The sequence below is a fragment of the Prinia subflava genome, chromosome 1 (assembly GCF_021018805.1).
Source record: "Prinia subflava isolate CZ2003 ecotype Zambia chromosome 1, Cam_Psub_1.2, whole genome shotgun sequence".
NCBI classification, from domain to species: domain Eukaryota; kingdom Metazoa; phylum Chordata; class Aves; order Passeriformes; family Cisticolidae; genus Prinia; species Prinia subflava.
Window position 1 is genome coordinate 18,740,600 of NC_086247.1, and position 22,851 is coordinate 18,763,450.

The 22,851-nt window shown below is 39.9% G+C and overlaps 1 protein-coding gene across 4 annotated transcripts in view; it reads right to left on the reverse strand.

Annotated features, from left to right (window-relative positions):
- The window catches only part of OXR1 (oxidation resistance 1), a 262,529-nt gene that overhangs the window by 139,875 nt on the left and 99,803 nt on the right, over nucleotides 1-22,851 (reverse strand). The window contains exon 2 of one of the 4 annotated variants that reach the window (XM_063389344.1): nucleotides 2,034-2,199. The exons of the other annotated variants lie outside the window; for them this stretch is intronic. Coding sequence (XP_063245414.1) covers nucleotides 2,034-2,092 — 59 coding nt within the window. The 5' untranslated portion in view covers nucleotides 2,093-2,199. The remainder of the gene's footprint in view (nucleotides 1-2,033; nucleotides 2,200-22,851) is intronic. 4 annotated transcript variants of the gene reach the window in all.

A 22,851-nucleotide genomic window follows, 5' to 3' on the forward strand; every position in this document is an offset into this window, starting at 1 on the left:
TCTTTGCAAATTTCTAAGTAAAAATCCCTTACTGCAACAAAGATTTGGAGGAAAGCCTAGCTCACTCTTATCTACCGAATACAAAAAACTCTCTCTGTGCCCCTTGTGACTATTGCAGGGGTTTCACTACACAGTTAATTGGAGAAGCAAACTCTTTCATTTGAAGATTGATGTTTACTCTTCAGAGATGCATTGGGTATTTTTGAATGCTCAGAAGAGCTGGTGATGAATTTGATTTCTGTGTAGCAAGAAATGTGATTCAAACTGATGTTGACAGCCAGGTTTTATGTGATTTGGAAAAAAAATAAAAACCAAAACCAGGTAAACTTCTGTTTTAAACCCAACGCTGCAAAGGTCTGACAACTTAAACATGGGAGAAGGCCTAACTCCCTGACATCTGCAGAGAGAGCCCTCAAGACAGTTACTTTATTCTCCTGTGGACATACTGGTTGTCCCCTGCAGCCAAGACAGAAATCTGCATTTGTTCATGGTTGGGGTAATTTTTGGCTGCTTTGGCAATTCAGAGGGATCAAGTAAAAGGCTTGTGGTCTGCAGTCAGGCTCCACTCACCACCTGACACTTCTGCGTGCCTGCAGCATGAGGCAATGCCACGGAGGGCTGCTAGAAAATCTTTTGTTTAATGCTCTTGAATATGACCTGGTTATGGCTCTGGCCATCCCCTCCCAAAAGGAAGACAGCAGAATTAGACTGGCACAGAAAAAACCACCTGTGATGATGACGAGTTGGCTCCTCGTGGCGCAAGACAAAACAGACTGTGGGAAAGAATTACCAGCAGGGAATCAGCTCAGGGATTTCTGCAGCCTTAAGCAATCAGAAAGGGGAGGCAAGTGGTTTTACACCCATGGAAATTGCAGAAGAACCAAAGGAAGGCAAGCAACATGTTTGGAGCAAGCACAGCTAAATAATTCTTCAAAAGGTATGTATAATTGCACGACAGAAATAATTGAACAGACCAGGAGTATCACTTGGTACAGAAAAGAAAGACACAAGCCAAGCAGAAAGCATCCATTAGAGGCTATGAAGCATGCAGGTACTTCAGCAAACAAATTCCTTGAGCCAGGGATTGCTGGAAGGTGGAGGTTTTCCACAAGGAAAGAGCCACTCAGTGCATGCTTCTGTATTATCACTGATTATTCATTACCAAGTACTGCAGGCAACTGAGTGTAACAAACTTGCAATTCAAATCTGAATTGGCCATTGTGAATTGCAGAGGAAAGGAAACCAAACACCACAAAGCAAACTAGAATACAGGACGGCGCTAAATCAGTGTCTCCCGGTAAACAAACAAAAACCCCCTTCAGTCTGTTCCTTAATGTGTTGATCATGCAGCAGAGTTTTCAGAAAATGCAAGCAGCGTATGAGCTCAGTTGGCGGCACAGAGCAAACACAATGTGATCTTCACATGGGTGGCGGTACCAAAGGATTGGGAATGAACTCACACCTACACAGCCCACAAAGCAATTCAAAGTGGCAGGTATGTAATAACAATGTAACACTGAGCCCAGCTTCAGGAAAGAAAACATTGCAGGCATGAGAGTTGTGTGAAAAAAAAAAAAAAAAGAGAGGCATTTTAGCGTCGTATTTTGCTTTATACTCTCAGCATTATGTATTTGAGCAAGTACAAGAAGCATACAAACCACCTGTTTTCCCTTTATACACATTACCAAAATTTACCATGCAAAGACAGGGCAAATATTAGTTGTCAGAGCACCAGAAAGCAAACCAAAACCACCCTCTCTCCAGCCCCTAGCCATCCTTATGGAAGTGGCCACAGCACATGCAGGAAAATTACCACCATCCCTCACTCTATAACAAAGGACAATGTCAAACCAGAAGTTTTGACCAGGCTTCAGGGAGAAGATGAATAGTATCTAAATAATTGAAAAACCGCTTTATTTGCTGTGTGGAACAAGCAACCCCCACCCTTTTAACAAGATTTATAGACAAAGCTGGAGTTTCATGGGTTTCAAGGGCACACCACAGAATAAAGACTTACAAAAATAAACACAAACCTTGTGATTATTCCTGGGAGCATGACAGCACTGCTACAGGTAAACCCTTGGAGGATCATTTACAGAAGACATATAGATTGGTTGCTGCCAGGTTTGATCCATGAACCCCACACGGGAGAATCCAGAATCCACTTGTGGTTCAAGTGTGCCAAGGCATTCTCACTGCCTGGGAGAGAAGCGTTAGTGAGTCCACGGGCAAAGGAGTCAAAGTGCTCTCCACACCACACATGGGCCTGGAGATGGACCCCAGGAGGATGAGGCATGGCAGGAACAGGGAGGGAGGCGGTGATGATGATGATGATGGAGAGGAAAATGGCAGCAATCACACTGAAAACATAATACAACTCAAATAGTCATAGCATACACAATTCATTCGTCTTTTCCTGCCTAAGCCTTTATGAGGATTAACAGCTCAAGATCATATGGCTTCTCCTTGGCTGTATAATATTTTACAGCTGCTTTACATGGTGGAAATAATATGCTCTGCTACTAAGGTTTGTGTTTTGTCAGGGATGAGAATTTCTTGATCTGTTCTTTCAGAATTCTGAGAGGGTGGGTTGCAGTGCTGTACTATTTGCTGACAGATATCTTGATTCTGGACATGTTTTAGAAGAGATGTGTAAAGTAAATTACTATTTTGAATCTGACTATTTTGTTAATAGCTGTTATACTGTTATTTAAATAACTCCCACTAGTTCCATTTTCACAAAAGCTCTTCCAGTACATTATGCAAATCTGCTTCAGTACAGTTTTCATGGGTCTTGAAATTTCCAGCTCTGTCATATTCAGCAGAGAAAAATTTTGCATAATGGTTTAAAAGTGATAATGATTTCTATTTCATTCTTATTTGTCTCATTAATGCTGCAGGATTATATCTATTGCAGCTTTATTTATAAGGATGGGTTCAAACTGTCCAGACTATTTTAAGGTTGCATCTGTAAGGAAAGTCTTTACTTCACCTAATTTGAAGTTTCTGAAATTGCTTTATTATAGGCTATGAAACCAGCACCCAGATCCGATTCCCCTGAAAATTACTGAGATTGTCACACACCCTGTGCTACGGAGGATCCCATTCTACACCACCATCTTCTCTCCCAAACACTGAATTGAGTTTTCAAGGGCCAGTGTATCCAGTGGTCTGGGAGCTACATGATATACTCTTAGACACACAGAATAGTTTGCTTACAGTGAAACCATACAAACTCCTAACATTTTTCCATGTAATTAACTTTGTCATAGTATCAATTATTTTCTGTGCTAGCTGCAAGTAATTTATCCATAAACAAAGCTGTTTTATCCATGGACTTTAATTTAGGCAATTGCATTTACATTTCTGATTCCAACCCTACGCTTGACTGTTTTCTGAGTTGTTTACAAGTCAGCTGCAATATCCCTGGGCACTTAATGTTCCCGAGATTACTGTGCTATATGCAATCATAATATGCATACATTTATGTAGCCAAATTTGGAAGTAAAAGGGCCTTTTAACTTCTCAGAGAGATGGCAGAACAGGTTGAAAGTTACAATGCTCTTACAGTACCACAGATTTCTGTGTTCTAGTTCTACCATCTCAACAAATAATCATCAGCCCAGCAGGCAACCACAGCTCAGGTTCAAATAACATGGATATGTTTGTCATAAGATATGGAAATGCAAATCTGCATTTTCTTCTGCCTTGTCTAGTAAATTATACAGCTTAAAACAACTTTAAGATATCTTTTGAAATATAAAACTAATTTATACATCATTATTATCTCTATTCCATGAGACATAAATGGGATAAGACATTCTGATCACATCACTGAAAAGTCAGTGAGGTATAAAGGCATTTTGTGAAAGGGGATTGATAACAAACTATCAGTGATTGAGATCCAGCCAGCAACATCTGAGCCCAGGCAGAAACAACAGCCCTGAGGCTGCAGTGCCTCCAGTCAAGTGGGGACGTTTTGGTTTGTCCTTCCTCCTGCAGCTGGGCATCCTGCGCTGTCTCCTGACAGCCTCTGCCTTGTTACATCGGGCTGCTTGGCACCAGGAATGCCAGCCCAGGGCCAGAGGTGCAGCGAGCCAAAGAGTCCTTAGTGAGAGCATTGAGACATGCTGCAGAGTGTAAAGACCATGCTCTGAGCTGCCCACAGATCACAGGGCTGGGGAGGGGAGGCAGTCCAGGGCAGCAGAAGCACAAACCTCACAAGAAAACATCCAAACTCTTCTCATGCTCCTTGCCAAATGGAACATCTTCCTTGAGCCACAGTATTTACCCTTCTAATTTACCCTTCTACTGAGGTTGAAGTGCCCTTTGGGCAAAATCTCTATAAGGAGTCTAAAACATCTAGAATTTCTCCTTGCCAGTGACAAACTGCTTCTCAGAGTGTTCTGCAGGATATAATTATACCAGGTAGATCTCTGTGGAGACACTTAACTTGTCAAAGGCGAGTTAGAGACTAGGCAAAATGAGAAATCTTTCCTCATCATTGCCAAGGCAGAACTGAATTTTTGCCTTCCAACTTATGCATACTTCAAATGAATAATAAGTATCATTTTAGCATTTTGGTGAAATGTGCAGCAAACATATAGACGGTATAAAATGAGCTTTATATTGGTTGGCTTTTTTGAATATTTGATCTATATACCACATCCTCCACTGAAAACATGTTAATTTAATCTCTGTTTTCTTGAGGGAATTGCACCAGGTACTGGCCATACAGGCTTTAAAAATTTGTGTCTTGTTCTTTTGGAACTTCTTATTCATAAATCAGATTAGCCTACACTAGATGGGAAATAAAGATCTTCAAAGATTGAGGAATACTTTATACTTAAAACAAAATTATCCTCCTACCCTTCTGTCAGGACACCCTCCTGCTCTAAGCATTGAGCTCTGATTAGCTACAGCCAGATTTCTCTTTTCACCCAGGGTGTTTAACACAGCCAAGCAGCTACTGGATTTCCCCCAGAGCTCCCAGAATGGCCCAGAGTGGGGATGCCAGCCCATACTCTGTTCATTCAGACACTGCAGCTGCACTGCAGATACAGATCCAGAGCCCTGGTAGGGGCCCACCAGACCGAAATAGAAAATGTCTGTTAATGGCACTTATTGAGAAAACGCTATCTTGGGCATATATGTTTTCATTTCTTGTCATCCTAAGAAGTAAGCAACGCCCCTTGATAAGCTGACTAATAACAGGTTGTGCTGAGAATCTATATATAAGGGAGAAATATACCTCAGAACAGACAGTTGTGAAATACTGCTTACTTATTTAAGAACAAATGGAAAACCCACACAACTATTTTGTTTCCCAGTTTTGTGGAAGCAGGAGGAACATTTTCAACAACTTCTTTTTGTATTCACAAGAGTATAAAGGTTGTAGAGACATTTCTTTGTGTCTTCCCCCTCCAGGCACACAATGATGATGATGACACCCCCTTGGCTGCAGAAGGGTCTGTGCACCAGGCACAGGAGCCACAGGAGACACAGACACAGACACTGCCACGGCAGGAGCGGGAACCAGGACATGGGCATCCCCAAGAGAGGATGAAGTGGCTCAAGCAGGCATAGGCATGTTCTTGCATTGCATATGCAATGCTCAAAGCATATCACTGGCTGCCAGAAGCCACTGAAGATATAGCTAGTAGATTTCCACTAATTTAAGACACCTGTCTTCAATAAAAATATCATGATCCACTTGGATTTTTCCCATTTACTGAAAATAGACAACCAAAACGTTGTCACCACGAGATCTCCTGCTGGGAGGCCTTGTCTGTGCACAGTGCCAGGGCTGTGGGCTGCTGGGGGTGGCACAGGTGTCCCTCTTGCCTGAACTTCAAGAAGGTAGGGTGGACTTACAGCTTACAGCTGCCACAGAAAAAAGAAATATGTCCACCAGAACTTACATAATTAAGATTTATAGAAATATGTAGGATTCTTTAAAAGGTGTATATTTTTAAAAAATTACTTTTTAAAAATATTTAAGCACACCAAAATATATTTTTCAGACTTCCTGAAAAAAATCTATACTTTGTTTCTATACCACATAGTAATAATTTAAAATTAGGAAAGGATATTGCCTAAGAAAGGAAGGTACTCTCTTAAAAAATAAGTTGTAAAGCTCATTTTGCTATCTACAGACCGAAGGCTTCATTTTTAATTTTTGTGTTTAATAAACCCAACTTGACATAATGTACTGCAGTTATCAAGTTTGTCAGCATTTTTGCAGAAGCTGAACCTTCTTCTGACAAATGCTGCCAGTCAATTAAATTAAAATAGAGAGCAGCACGATGAAGTCTGTTACTGCTCAGTCTTTAATAAACAGTTGTGTATTCCTGAGTCTCTCCCAGCTTTCTGACAGGGGTACTGATTCCACAGCACCCTTAGGTCCCTGCCTGATGCTGAGGCCACCAGCAAGGTGGTTCAGCTATCTCCATCCTGGGAACGAGGTGACCATAAATGCACTCCATGGCTTATCAAGAGATACCACCAAACCTTTTTTACATGTGCAACATAAATCTCCAGCTGTCAATTGTACCATCAACAGTAAAAAGAAAGACCTGACTTGCAGGAGGTTAAGGTACCTGGGCTCTTCTCAGCATCCTACTCTGGCAGAGCTGTATTTCTTGAACCAGCTGTGGAGGCAGGTCACAGCTTGCCAAGACCACTCAGCTCAGCAGAAACATGCACATGAGTGCAGGTTCCAGAACAGACAGCTTGCATCCTTCTGTGGAGTTATCTACCAACCCACTACACCATAAAAACACTTAAATATTAAAACACTGCTTATGTCGCAGAGCATTTAGAAGCCTTGTAAGAAATTACGTTAATAAACATGAAGCAGTTGATGCCTGAGAGGCAAGAAAGTGCCCAGGATGACACAAGCCTGCTCAGATCCTTGCCTTAAGGCACTGATCTTGGAAAGCAAAACATTTCAGCACAACACCAAAGAAAAATAAATGATCCCTCTTAGCTTTTCCCTTAATTTTTTTCAGGACACATCTTGCCTCTGTGTTCCTGCGCTTCAATGAACTCCCTTGGGTCAGCAGTGTGAGCTGTTGTGTCTTCAGTAACAGCACTCTCTGCCAGGAGAATGGGGAGGATTTTTGTACAGTGCAAGCAGCACAAGGGTCTCATTCTTTCCTTCCCAGAGATTTACAGAGGAGCTGCTTGACATTAGGAAGAGTGACTGCAACAGTCTTGGTGGACTGAGCAGGATGGAACATGCTCCCAGCAAGAGGCTGAGAGGAGACACCCAGAGGGAAAGTTCTCACAGACCCTGCAGTGACATTGCAAAAGGTTAAAATGAGATGACCAGGCTCTATCCATGAGATGACCAAGCTCTATCCACAGACAGGAGACCTTAACCTTGCAGCTGCAGATGGGGAGAGGCTGGGGCAGAGTAAGGAAGAAGAGGAGGGAAGGGGAAGACAAGCAGCACTCCCAGACAGCCACCTCTGCTTCTGTAGAGGCAACACAGCTGCTGCCCAGGCTGTGGCCAAGGGCCTCACCACCACTCATGCCTTTCCCCTTTGCAGGTGGGACTCTCAGGCAGCACCTACTGAGATTCAAGAAGACAGTCTAAAGCCATAATTCAGTTTCTTGCCAAAGTAAATACATGTCCTCTCCAGCAAGTGGATGACCTTTCCCTTGAACCACCATTTAGAGTTATGCCTGTGACAAGCAACAATCTTTTCCTATTTTTTTTCTGCTCACAATGATACAAAATAGAGTTGGACAAGCACAGAAACAAGAGGTTGTATAACACAGCTGCCCTGCAGTGATTTTTGTTATAATTTTTAAATCAATAAGTTCAGAAAGCAGAATAAGCACTGCAGCTACACCCACTGCCAGACACTGGCAATGTATAGGTACAGTAAATGACATTAATGAAAGAAGAATCCAATCAAAAAGCACTATAATGAGGTTTATCAAAGCACAGTGAAGCTTTTTTTTTTCCCTAGTCCGGAACAAAGAGCACCTCAAGGCTGATGCCTGGCTGACATTGCCAGATTAAGATCTCCATGATCAAAATAAGCCTCAATGGATAGATGAACAGAGAAATACAGGAGATGGAGGAGTTAGTGCCTCAGAGTGTGAAAAAAAGAAGACAAGGAGAGATTTAAACAGTTTCAAAGGATCAAAACCAGAGCCCAGAAGACAAATGAGGCCACAGCATGTTAAATGAGGCAAGTGAGTTTGGAAACATTTGTGTATTTAGCTTCCTAACTAGAGCTCAGCTCCCAGGCAGAAGTGTTAAACAACCACCTGATCAGAATTGGTAAGGAAACAGCATACAAGCTAAAACATGGAAGCTGCATTTAGATGCATGCAATAAAACTGTCAAGATTTTAGAAGTCCTGTTAGATAAACCAGATGCTTTTTGTCTAAATGCTAAGTGAGAATCAGTAAATCATATTTCCTTTTCAGGAAGTACTGGCAGTATTTCAAGATATATTTAACTAATCTCACAATGTGTGGTTTTTTTTCCTTCGTTAATCTTCTATGAAAAGGAACTATTAGGAAATCAAAATATTATGGCTAAGCCTTGCTAATTGCTCTTAGGCACAGAAAGGCAAAACCTCTCTCACCTCACATGTGAAGAAGGTGAGAAATATGAAGAACTTAGGAATATAAAACAACAGAAAATGAAAAAAAAAAGATTGGAACCCATTGCCTTCATGTTGTTCAATAGTGTTCTGTACATATATGTAGACATAGTTCAGATCCCAGTAAATTTGGGACTATTTACCACATTAGAGGTAGAACACATTTAAAACCTGTGTAAGTCTTTACACAAAACCCAAAGGCCTAGAAAAGGAAAAAGGCAGGAACATTGCTCACCCTCCTGCCCATGCAGGCTGGATGGAGGCACTGGATGGTGCCTGCCCTCCGAGCATATCCTGCTCCTGCCTGCTGCACGGGATGGGTGGCTCTGCACCAGCTGCATGGACCAGGCAGGGTCCTCTCCTTCAAACCCTGATCAATATTCAAGCCTAGCTGCTTCAGCACAGACCTCCAATGCTTCATTAAGTCAAAACTTCCACTTTCAGAATAGTTTAGGCACAAAATCCCCAACTTTCCAACAAAGTCAAAACTCAGAAATAGTCAATGTTTGGATTGGGAAATTCTTACACTTCACAAATTTTGTCAAAAATATGAATTCCCTCTAGAAAAATGCACAGCTGTGGTAAACTAACTCCAGAATTAACAGACTCAGTCTGGCTGTAAGATTAATGTCAGGTTTGTATTTTTATAGAAATATTTGAAAGCAACCACAAAGATTCATCTGGAGGTACCTAAAATCAGACAGAAATCCATCCAGTCCAGTTTCTTTCTTAGCAGTGATCATTACAGTGATCTCCTGCTGACCCAGTCCCACAGGTTTTCCAAGATAATTGGGTGCCCAGAAGATATATATTTAGAATATTGTTGTACTCCTAATTTATGTGAACAAAATAGAGAGTACCTTGACCTTCCAATACATTTATTCTGTAGTATACATTTATTCTACAGGGGAAAAAAAGGCTTGGAATTCAGTAAATTATTACAGTACATATATTCTGAAAACATAAAGCTTTCAATGATAATATGGTAGAAATTAGTCATTTCCTTCTATAAAATGGCATGTAACAAACAAGCAGAGAAAGGGTAGATATAGTGTCTTATGTATGAGAACTGACATCTTCATCTGTGCTGCAGCTACTGCATTTCATCTTTACAGAGTGCTGAGAAATCAAGAAGTTATATAACTTAGTGAAAAGCTGATAGGGCCAGTGACATTTTAAATCTCACTTTGAAAATCAGTTGCAAGATGTGAAAAGAAAAAAAAAACCTCTTCAGGAACCAAAATCTCCATCCCATAATACATCTGTATATATGTACACTTTAAAAGAAAAAAGAGCAATGAAACTTTGAAGAAAAAGGGAGTGTGGGAGGGAAGTGGAAGGACAGGCAGAGCAGAGAAGGAACAGAATAATGAAAGATCATTTCAAGACACTGCTATGAGGAAGCAAAAAGACAATTTATTTTGATGGCACCCTTTGTGATTCTGCTTATGCTAAATATTAAATAGGTAACATAGTATCAATTAACAACACGGAGCTTAACTGGAATTAGAAAGCCAAAAAATACCTACATACATAAAAAAGCACATGCTTTTTTAACCTGGAAACACAACACAGTCCTACTTGGATCAGTCTTTACTTTTCTAAGGGAAAATAGACCCATCAAAAGGATTTAAAGCTATCTGTGATTTTAAGCAGATTAGGAAAAGTCAACAGACCTAATTTATTTTCCAGTTGTCTCAGCAAGAAAAAACAAAAGACAATGATACTGACTCAGGACCCATAAAGGAATCTCTACAATCCACAAAAACTGATTTTTTTAATATTTATAATGATCACTCCCACTTTTTATCCATTCAAACATGGGTCATCACGATAAGATCTGGTAATTCTCATTTGATTCATATACAAGTGAAGTGAACTTTCAGAGAAGGAAAGCAAAAGAAGACATTTTCTGTAAAAGGGGTGTAGTGGGTGGAAAGGAGCCCATTCAAAATATGCCCAAAGCACATGAAAAGAGAATTCACTGAATGAATGCCGAATTAGAATTATGTTCTTGCTCATCCAGAAAGCAGCTACTGCAGATGTCCACCAGACCAAGGTCAGCACATTTTTAGGCACAGAACTACATCTGGGTCTAGTCCTGGGAGCAAAGGTGAGAGCAGCACAAGCACATGGAGACAAAAGACACCACTGCCCACACCCAGCAAAGGAAAACCTTGCACCAGGAGAATGCCAATAGTTAAAACTCTTGCTTAATCATCAGCATCAGCAAACTACAAGCATTTTGATGAGCTGGTCTGTTACAAAATCAAGGCTGACTCTTGAGAGCAGCAAGCTGCCAGAACACAAACCTGCCCTACCTGCACAAAGCGTCCTCCAGGAAACAAAGAGCAGCTTATTTTGCCAATAAACTTTGTGTGATAAGGACAGCTGCCAGCTGAACTTGGCATCTGCTAAACTTGCTTTCACAAGAACATTTTTTCCTCCCAGAATTATATTTAGTATCTTTCAGAAACATAAATATAATGAAACTTTCACTGCATTTTGTTCAGCCATTGCAGGATCTCCCCCCCACTCAAACAGCAGCAGCAGAATTTTATTGACTGGAAAAATGCAGCAGGGTTGTAAGAGAATATTGTACTGCAGCAAATCACTGCTTCTGTAGGTTTTCTTCAGTGTAACTCTGATCTCCTAAATCTGCTACAGCACCAGTACAGATTTCTGTAAAACGCAGCTCCTAGCAGAGATTAATTAGGGGGAAAAAAAAAGGCCTGAGAACTTCTTAATCAAGCTCTATACCTACAATACCTAGGAAAAAGCCTAACCAAAAGCCCAAAGCAGAATTCCCAAATAGTTCCCGGTGCTATCTGATAGGATTTCTTTCTTTATCTCCTTCTTTTTAACCCAAATGCCTTTGCATTTTAAAGTACTCATACATTTTCTGCCAAACTGCCTTCCATGAAGCAATTAAATTTATAATTGAGATTTTCAAGTCATTACAAAGCAAATTCAGAGTCTTTTGGAATGATTGTAGGGAATGAGATGACACAAATCAATTTTATGCTAAGACACTTTTGAATGTATGCATTCAATATATATCACACAACCCCTCATAAGCCTGAGGAGCTGCTTCTTCCACAAAAAGCACTTCCAAGTTTTTCAGGGAAGGTATTTTCAAAGCTTTAAGATGAAGTTCTCAATTGTACTGTGAGTGAGCTCATCAGTCAAATATTAAGATTTTAAACTTTTACTGGAGGCTAGATTTGTAGACAGCCATGTTGGTCCAAAGAACATTTGCCTTTCTCCTCTCATTTTGTTCACTAGTGGAGCTAGATTGAATATTCTTTGAGAGTCATTCCCCCATTGATATCTTAGGGCTTCTGAAAAGAGAATGACAGGAATCACTTTATCTCTACCTCCTTACTGTTGACATTGTTGTTTATTCATTGGTGCTTCAGTTCACCACTCACACAGATAATTTAGTCACTCATCACTACTCAGAAAGTCATTGATAAAATTATGTTTCACTGGGAGTGACAAAGCTAAAAATTCAAGTTGCTGCTTCCAGGTTTTGTCAGAAACTCCAAAATTGCAAAAACAATATTCCTGCCTTTTACTGCCTTTTTCTTTTCATTATGACAGTAGATGTCTAAAATGTTTCCACACAAAGACAGTATTAATTCACTACACATTTTTACATCTCCATATCTTCACATCCATACAAATGGCACGTTATTCAGGGTGTGTAGGCTCAGTGGACAGTAAGAGCTGTCTTTCATCTGGATGACCCAGTAAAACCACAGCAAGTCTTCCCATGCTTATCTCTCTCCTGATTCCTCCTCATGCATCCATCAAGGAAACAGCACTAATCTGAAGACCCCTCCCATCTCAGCCTCCTTGTTTTCCTCCAATACTTCTCCATTCATATTGCTCCACTACCTCCATGATTTCAGGACTAAAGAAACACATAAGAAAAATGCAGATAAGAAAATTCATAGAACTGAGCTAAGCTACTTCTATTAATTATTTTCATATGGAATCCTCTCTGCCAGAGGTTTTTTTCTTTTTTTAAGAAGAAAAAAATAGGTGTAGGAATAATATAAGCAATCAGATTTTGGAAAGCTTCCAAGAGCAAAAATGTCAGGAAGCTAGTGCAGATGCAGTAACCTGTGCATTTCAATCAGGAATACAAACAATAGCTCAAAATCTATTCATCCCAGCTGTTCACAACACTGATAAGAAATCATTTCCTTTTTGTTTCTTAGGCCTTTATTTGAGCAAGTGTTGAAATGATCACCCTTGACAGAGATCTTCACTCAGGAAGGCAGGGCTCTATCACAAAAGGTATAGCCAAAAGACATGGGTCATCTCTGCCTTGTCATTTCAAGTTCTCTCCCTCTTGCTCTAGCAAACTGCTTTCCCACCCCAAAGGCCCATTCTGAGTGTTCCATGCCTTCTGCAGCCTCTCCCTCTCCCTCTCTCATTCCCTCTCCCTCTCCTTCTCCTTTCTTTCTTATTTTTTCTCTTGAGAGGCAATGCAAGCCCCTCAGCACAAGCAAGCCCAGGCTCTCCAGAGCCCCAGGGAGGCAAACACAGACACACAGCTACGTGCTACCTGCATGTAGCATCTTGCATGATCATGGCCTGTTTCTGGGCTTTTTTGGTTCCTGTTGTTTTCTTCCTCAAAAACGGCTTTAAAACAAAAGTACCCCCTTTGTTAATCTTATATTGTGGATGTGTCCTTATAAACCAACCGGAATTGTTTTACCCATTAACCTGCTTATGAGAAAATGAGAGAGCCTTAATACCAAAGCATGAAGTTGGAAGCACCTTTGTCAGGATGGTGCCAGCAGTCTTAAAGCAAAATGCCTTCTTCAGAAACTGTGGGCACTTTCCCATACCATATACCAAAAAGAAAAGCTGATTTTAAATATTCCTAATCTCAGCAAAACAAGACCTACATTAAGAAATGACAACAACATTCAAAAATCATTTCTCCATGGCATTTCTCGGATACCAGGAATGCTTGGCTAAAGCAGTTGATTTTCTAAGTGCCTTTCTCAGCCACCACTTGCCATGGCACTGACGTCAGCCTTTGCCAGGTCAGGGCCTGTCTGTCCTAATGAGAGTTTCTCTCTTGGCACTCCAGAGCTTTCGGTGCCTTCACAGCTGCTTCACTCAGGAGACTGCTTCATCAGTGCCATTATTTAAAATGCAATTTGTCTCTGATATTAATAAAGGAGAAGGTTGAATATTTCCTTCTTCAGATGCAAGTCTCTATTCCCTTTATCCTGTGACTCCAGAGGCCACATGATCATGGATGAAGACAGTTCCCTTCATCAAAACTATTAGGCTCATCAAGGAATCTCATCAAGAATTTGAGTTTTTTACCCCTAGATACTGTGGGGAGAAGGAAAGCTTCTGCTTCTCCCTACCTCTCATCCCGTCTCCTGTCCCTCCTACCAAATGTACCAGGGACAGACTGAAATGAAAACCCTTGGAGGCAGTTACCTTCCCTCATCACAAGCCATCTCACTTCTACTCCAGTGACTCATCCAGGGCAATCACATAAATAGGAATTCTCCAGGTTTTCTGCAAGTCACATTTTATTTTTCATGCTCTTCCTTTTCACCAGCAGTTGTTGAGTGTACTAGCTAGTTCTTAGAGCCATCCTGACACATGAGATGTGAGAATATAGCAAGCCACAAAATTTTATCAGAGAAAACAGGCTTGTGAAACTGCAGTTTTAAAGAAACTTTGCAAAAGGTTTTTGCCTAATAAACCCCATGAATCATGCTGTGCAGTTTTACAGAAGAAATGGGTTTTAATCCTGTTGGAAATTGGGGAACTGCAATATATCTCTTTTTCTGATTATAGGAAGGATAGAAACACTGAAGGTCATTTCTGAAAAGAGGAACACATCCCTTATTTCCCAGAAGAAAACCAGTTTGAGATATAAAAAACTTCTTGCACTGACATTAACTACAAATATGGCAGGGAAGATGAGCAACGCCAGGGCTGTTAGCAAGCATCTCTGAAGTTCAAAAAGCAAGCAGCTAAAAGTAACAATTGGAAACAGATAGGCAATATATTCCCATTTAGCTGTCATTTACAGGAAGAGTAAATATAAAAGGAAGAACTTAGTTATTTTCCCCATGAGATGATGAACCATTGACAACACCTAAACCTGTTACATTTAACTTCATATAACAGTGAGCCATCCTTGTGACAAGTGTCTTTTAAAACACAGCTTCATAAAAAAATAAAAAAGGCATTTATGTTTCTATTTGATTCCTGGCTCCTGTAATAAATTTAATGTTCCAAAGCCCATAGCAGTAAAATATACAGTAAAATCATAACAGTGATTATTTTAATTGCTTTGGCCTCTTAGTTGCATCTTGAAATAAAGGTTTCAGTTAGGAACATGCTGACTCCTAGTTTAAATTTTTGTTCTAGAAGTGGCATCTAAGGGACATATATTGTATTTCAACACTTTTAAAAGGTTGAATGCAAATTTAGGAACTGATATTAGCAATGACCTTAGGTTTCACCATTTGCCTTTGCCAAAGCAGCACTGATCGTTAAGATCACCTTCAAAACAAACCAAATCACATTATGTAGCCCATGGTGTTAACATCTAGGCTATTATAAAACATTAATAATGCAGTTTTGTTTTTCTGCAATGGTGCCTTTCTTCCTGTCCTTTCAAGGAGAATACATGGACAGCCTTACATGACACAGGCCCTGTCCATTGTTCTTCCTCACTTGTAAACTGTCAGATTAAATTTGTTCATCTTGAAATTTATGAAACAGAAGCATATAATTAGAAAGGCTCATTTCCTAAATTAAATGGTTAGCTAACATCCTTCTCTGTATTACATAAAGGACTTAAAAAGAAAAGATATCCAAATAAGAACTAACAATTAAAAAAATAAAAAAGAAGAAAATATTAGATCGCTCATGCTGCAGTTTTGTATTTCCTAAGAAGCTCTATGTACAGTACTGCTTGCATACCAAACCCTAAATTGCATGGTATGCTCTCTAGCAGAAAGGTTCCACTGCAATTTCTCTTGTTCCTTCATAACAAAAAAGGTACAGAGAGGTATGAGCACTAAGGCACATGCCCATAAATGAGAGATTACTGTTGGGCAGAAATTAATGTCTCGAAATGTGGACAGAAGAATGTCTATTCTCTGTAAGAGATTATTCATCTACTAATGAATGATTATCATGATATTATATGATACCTAATGATTCATCCACCGATTAATGCAGATACGCCAGAAAACTGATTAGGCAATGACACCTCTCCAGTAGTTCAGGCAATGCCTAAACTCAGCTTTCCACTTGAGAATTTACTGCATCACTGGTCAGAATCCTCCCCGCTGGAAAGCTGCAGGTTTATTTGTCCATGCTTGCCCCTAATACTCCACATCTCCACCAAGGGGTGAAACACCTTTCTTTGAAACATGCAGTGGATCCACCATGCTCAGTTCCAGATCTTCCAGCTTCAAGAACTTGTGTGCAAGGAAACTATGTAGCATTTTAAAGGCTAAGAAGCACAAATAAGCAAATAAGAGAAAAAACTATGTACTGTGATATTCATGGCATGGATGCCACAGTTAATTTTGTCTTAGCAACAGTTTTAGCATCAACCTTTTGGGAAAATGGGTGTACATATGTACCTACTCTGCTTTGAAAGGCAAAGCTTTATCAAATGTATTGGCTCAGTTAGTATTTTCCAAATTCAGTAGATAAAAACTGAAGTACCTTATTTCTTTCTCATTATGTACATTGACATGTTTCCTGTGCATTGAGGAGGAACATTTAGATTCAGACCACTGAAAAAGTACAAGTTGTCTCCCTGTTCTGTTCTCTGCAGCACAAATCTTTCTTTTCAGCAGTTTTCTCTGCTTTGAAAGGCAATGAAATCAGATTCTGAGCGGTAGAATGGAATTCCTATTTCAGGCCATGAATTGCACTATTCCTATTTAGAGGAACATCCTGTGTTCAAAAGCACTGAACAGCCAGAAACACCAATTGAAATCAATGCTAGTTAGTGCTCAGAACCAAAGCTAAGTAATACTTTTTTTTTTTTTTTCATTGAATGAAGAGTTTAATTTCAGCATCCTAAATGTTATTTCAGTATTAACATCCAAACTCATGGATTTGAGTTTGGTTCTGCTCACAGAGTAAATGCTTTTGCCTCCATCTTTATGAGACAGTTGCTAACACCTCCACCTGTGAGTGGAAAATCAATAATAATTGAAAATCAGTAACAAGCCAGTCAGAACATAGGAGGGCTACTGTGCCAAACCTCCTTGCTCTGCACATTTAGAACATCTTTCACTGCTGTTCATCTTTTGTGGTCAAATTCATCATCAAATGCAAGAAGAAAAAACTAAAGTCAAAACAGAAGCCACCAGCCATGCAAGGTGTAGGCAGCTAACTGGGACAGAGATCTGTTCTGGAAAGTGACACCCACAATTACAAAACCCACTGTCTTTCCTCTGACTGAAGCCTAATGGCTGATACGACCAATCTGAGGTTTTGGCATAAATATCTGACATTAAATAAGAATCCATTGACATGGAATGGGTGGTCTGTCTAATTAAGACAAATTGAAATGTGAGCCTAGGATGCAGAGACAGAGGCTGGCAACGTGGTACATGGACACACAGGTCCTGAGCTTTCCTGGGAACATCATATCCCTCCTCACTCCCCAACAAGCCACCTTTCAAACAAAGCTGGGTTGTGACAGGTCTATTTAATAATAAATCACCAGTACTGAGAAGCTCCCACCATCTCTGTACATCCATTTTCACAACGCTTGCATTTCCTGCCACTGTTCTTTAACCTTCTCTCTCCTCATGTTCACAGCTTCATATTTGACCCACAGCTTCCCAAAACACCACCAGCTCCTTAGAGTGTCCTCTGAAGCTTCGTGTCATGGAAACCACCCACAGCTGAATGATATCACCTCATACCCAAGCCTCGAGCCTGTCCACTCCATGGACACAGAGAGGAAGGACCTACAAAGTAATCCAAGCTGATCCTTTCATCAGAAATGTATTTCATTCCCAGTGCTCATTGCTTCCCCTCCACCCCCCCTTTGTCAATTGGAAGTGGTGTCTGTGCACACCAGAGGAACTGTTATCTGTACCTCCAGCTCTGCAGAACACCCATCTCAGAAAGAGCAAGGAATCAGGAGTCAGCCAAAAGGGAAACATGCATGACAATATGAAGGAGAATTCAGGTGCCATGAAATCCCTGGAGTTTCCACCACTGCTCCTAATGAAAGGCAGGAGTGATACTCTGCTAACCCTGCATCCTCAAAAGCCTCTGGGAAGAGAGTAAATATCATGAAGCTCCACTGGACGGTATATGTGGCCTTTCACTCTTGAATGGACAGGGATACCAAAAAATTATTCCTTCTACCTATGATTGTAGATATACATCTGATATTTATAAATAGTTTTTCTCTATTTACATGCTCATCCTCTTTCAGGAGAGGTATCCTAGATTAGCAAAGCTTGACTGGCAGTGGGTAAGGTCTAAATATACATTGTGACATATCTCTGCTGCTTTATTTTACAAACCCTTAGAGCAAAGGAAAAATGCAAGAATTAAAACAAAGCGTCACTACTTTTAATATCAACATATTTCTTTTTTTTTAAAGGTGATGGTAAAATAATTAGTCTTAAGCTACAGCAGCAAACTTACATCTTAAAAAAGCTCTTTAAGAAACCCTGACTTGCAGCAACAAAGAAAGGATCTAGGAAAAACCAGAAACTAACATCCTGATGTGGCAAAAAAAAAAAAAAAAAAAAAAAGTGTGCTTGTGAGCTCACTAGGGGCTCCTTTGGTGCAAGTAAAGGATGATGATGTGAAGACCAGTGTCACTCAGTTCAGGACACAATCTGTTTTGACATAACCTACATTAGGGCCAAATTCTTGTAACAGTGTGAAAAGAAGCAGAACCATTTTCCTGATGCAGCACTGCACTCATGAGGCTGAAACTGAGGCTTGCATTTCTGTAGGCACACAAAAAAGCAGCAGGTGACAGCAGTAGAGATTGTGGCACATTTTTTCCTGCTGCCATGACCTGCTCTGATCAAGGCTGGACTCTGCAGCCAGACAGAAATGTTCATTGCAACCTCATTAGTGCATTCTGCCAGGAATACGAGACTGATACATAACTGCAGGCAAATTAATGGACTGCAAGATTTTAAGCCCTATCTAAGCCCTGGTTAACATCCCTTTATTTATTCACCATATTGCTTGGAGAGAAGAATGAGAATCAGGCTCATTTCTGGTACCTGGTAGAGCTATACCAGCGAAATAAAGCTTGGCCAGAGGTAGGAATGAAAAATTAAAGTTTTGTCACTGTCATTGAATCTTGATAAAAGAACTGTCTATAACTTCAAATATAGGCTGTTCATGAATCTTCCATAGCAGAGAAGCAAACAAAGACAAGTAATAAAATATCTGCCTTTGCAAACTGAGGGATAAAATTATATAATAGCTGAGTAAAAATATGACCGTTCATGACAACCCCATGTATATTACACCCCTAAATATCTGGAAGAATTTTAAAGATTTTCACAATTCTACATTTAAACCAAATATTTGCATAGTAAGGATACATCCTTCTGTATGGGCAAACTTTGGTTTTCCTTTAGGCTGACTGGTCCATCCTGCCCTCCCTTGCACTCTACCAGGTCAGGCAGTTGATTATCTGATGGGTGCTGTGAATTCTCAGAGCAGTTAATACTTTACACCAAGGGACCACTAGACTTCCATACTCCATTGCAAGAACAAGCAGAAGCTACATGCCCTTGCATGTAAGGTTATGTGAAATTAATCCTTTCTATCTAGTATTTTTAATTGGGTATTCCACTAATTTTTTTCAATGTTTCTTCACTTTGAAGTTGCTCTTGATATTTTGCACAAGTTTTAAGTGATCACAGGTATTGTACTGGTGCTGAACAGAATAATTCATTTCGGCATCTGTACATTATCACTTTCCTTTGTCTCTATTTTATTTCTCCTACATATCCTATGCCTTATTTCTTCATAACTTTTGGCTTTGTTCTTCTCATTCTTACATCTCATTTATTTTATTGCATTATTTTTCGTTCCATTTTCCTTTCTCAGTAGACTGCCCAAAAAAGTTTGCAAGTATTTTAATTTTACAATGTCCTAACACTGTTTTAGGGATGCTTTAGAAAATAATGTCAACTGATGAAATTTTCTGTGAACCTCTGTTCTCTCTGAAGGAACATTTTTGTGCCCTGTCATCATAATGTTGCATAATCAGCAGTCAGAGATCATCATGTGGACATGGATGAATTCTGCCTGCATTGGCTGCACAGAGGACTCAGACTGACATTACAGGACTTGTCACATGTCTTTTCTGTGTGACAATCTAGAAGAATCTTGTAGGAATGCACTTTCCCAGAGAAATGGGGTATCAGTAATGTCAAATCTGAAACAGGTAAAAAAATACAATTGGAGAAGGCCCAGATAAAAGAAAGGGCTAGAATTTATTATATATGTAGACAAAGGTGGTTTTCTTCTCATTCTGTTGCATTACTATGGCAAAGCCCTTCTCTTCATGGCATGTTTTGACAGCTTGCCTCCCAATTTTCCCCATTCCAAACGAACCAGTAACACAAAGTAGAACTGGACCTGGCAGCCTGTTAGCGTGGCACCCAGGCAGAAACTTAAAATGTCAGCTGTATGCAGGAGTGGAGGGAGAAGTGGCTCTTCACAGAAGCATCTCTGTTGGAAAAGATTTAATAAAACACAGCAGAAGAGTAAGGAATGTCTTTGTCTACAGTCTAATTGGCTTAATTACACTACTGTAGGGCTGCTTGATTCTGCCACATCTATACGTCTTTTAAATACCTCCAGGGATGGTGACTCCATCTCCTCTGTGGGCAGCCTCTACCAATGTTTAGACAGCTTTTTCAATAAAGATTTTTTTCTTAATATCCAATCTAAAACTCCCCTGGTAAAGCTTGAGACTCATCTTACCACTTGTAACTTGGGAGAAGAGACCAACACCACCTGGCCACAGCCTCATCCCAAGGAGTTGTAGAGATCAATAACGTTCCCCCCCCCCAGCCTCCCTTCCCTCAGGCTCAACAACCCAAGCTCCCTCAGCTGCTCTTCCTCAGACTTGTGCCCCAGACCCTTTCCCCAGCTCCCTTGCCCTCCTCTGGACATGCTCTAGCACTTCTATGTCTTTGTTGAAGAAAGTGACCCAGTTCTGCACACAGCACACAAGGTGTGGCCTCACCAGTGCCCAGCACTGGGGACAGTCCCTGCCCTGCTCCTGCTGGCCACACCATTGCTGATCCAGACCAGGTGCCATTGGCCTTCTTGGCCACCTGGACACCCTCTGGCTCACGTCCAACCCCTGTTGCGAAGCCCTCCCAAATGAGTTAATGAAAAAGACTCTACTCACTGACAGCTTGCCATTGGAGAGACAGAAAATCATTGGAAAACCCCACATTTCTCATTTTTTAGAAGTTAACATCAAATACTTCCCATTTCCTTAAATAATAAAAGATGTGAGATCTGTTTTTGCTATATTTTTTACATTATTTTCATCATTCTAATGAAAACACAACAAATACTGCAGTAAAGTGATTAGTCTAGGAGAAAACATCCTACTTTAGTAAAAGCCACAGTAATCTTGACTTCAGTGAAAACTGTCCTATAGGTCCTTCCATCTCTTAAGGAGCTCTGAGAACTCTGAACATTTTAAAGGTTATAAATACCAAATATATAGATATACCTTCCTGCATCTAATATGAAGTAAGCAAGTAGACTGCATTAAAATACAATCTGTTTCCAAACGGGCACACAAAGGAAGATTCCATTCCAGAAATTCATAATAAAAGCAACACACAATGTGGCATATTCTCAAAACTGACCAAAGATCTTCATCTTCTGTCTATTTTTTAAAGATACTGGATAGAAAAAATGAGAATCTTAATTTTATTGATTTCTATTTATTCTCCAGCATTCATATCTTGAGAGTTACATTCAAATACTCCTCTCAATAAAAATGTCCGAGAAACAGACCTATTGTGGTATTTTTGCATTTCAAAATTCAGTTGATTTTGCACCAACAGCAATTCCCATTCTCTACAACACATCTGGGTTCTTCCAGAACCTATCATACCAGCTTAACAGTAACTTGAAACATATGGCTACTGTGAGAGAAAAATTAAGTGTAATATCTTGGTTTCCTTGTTATTTCATTCCTGGGAATCCAACAAATGGCAATATTCCATACTAGAGCATTATTTATTCTGAAAAACTCTCTCCTGCTTTTTGTAATTCTTAAGTTTTTTCTGTGGTCTTCAGCCTGGATCCTAACAAGTATCTGCTGGAAAGATAAAGAGAGCCTGAAGGAACCCTAAGTTCCTTCACATGGAGAGTGCATTTCACAAGGAGAAATTCATCACTGTAAAATAACATCCCTCCTTCAAAATTCTTTTAGATTTCTTGTCACAATTCACATACCATTAGACAGGTCTAACTGTGAGCAGGGATCAAATTTAGACCCAAACTTTAAATAAATTCTGTGCAAGTGAAAAATGGCTACCTGCACAGACACTGTTGGCAATTAAAGGTGACAAATTATCGCTGCAGAAAAAAGTAGCTTGAGGTCAAAATCTTATCACTGTAGAAAAAAATAATCATAGTTTTGCTTTTCAACAGAAAAAAATTTCTCATTTCTATGCCTATTCCTTGTCAAGACAGATGTTATTAAAACAAAAACAAAACCCCAAAACAAGCAAACAAAAAAACAACATACAATTCCAGCACAAATCTTCTAATTCTGTGACAATCAAATTGGGTATTTTCTTTTTCAGCCAGTGTCACTTTTTTCCGTTTTTTAAGAACAAAAGAGACCAAGCTGATTTCAAATGGAGAATCACTGGAAACACAGGATTTTGGGTGTCTCTTTTTCACTGAATGTCTGAAAAATAAGATACGGTGGGACACATGCCGGTATGCTGCATCAGTACATTATTTTGATTATGTTTAACATACTTGGAAACAGTAAAAAGTATTTATCAAGGAAATGCATCTTAATTGCAGATGTTACAGAGTTTCTAAAAGGTGTAAGGAAGATCAGTGTGGAAAAATCAAATGATGATTGACTTTTTGTAATGGCAGACAGTAACAAATACTGGGAAAATAAGTGTGAAGAACATAAAAGTATAGATTGCTGTGGTGGTTGATC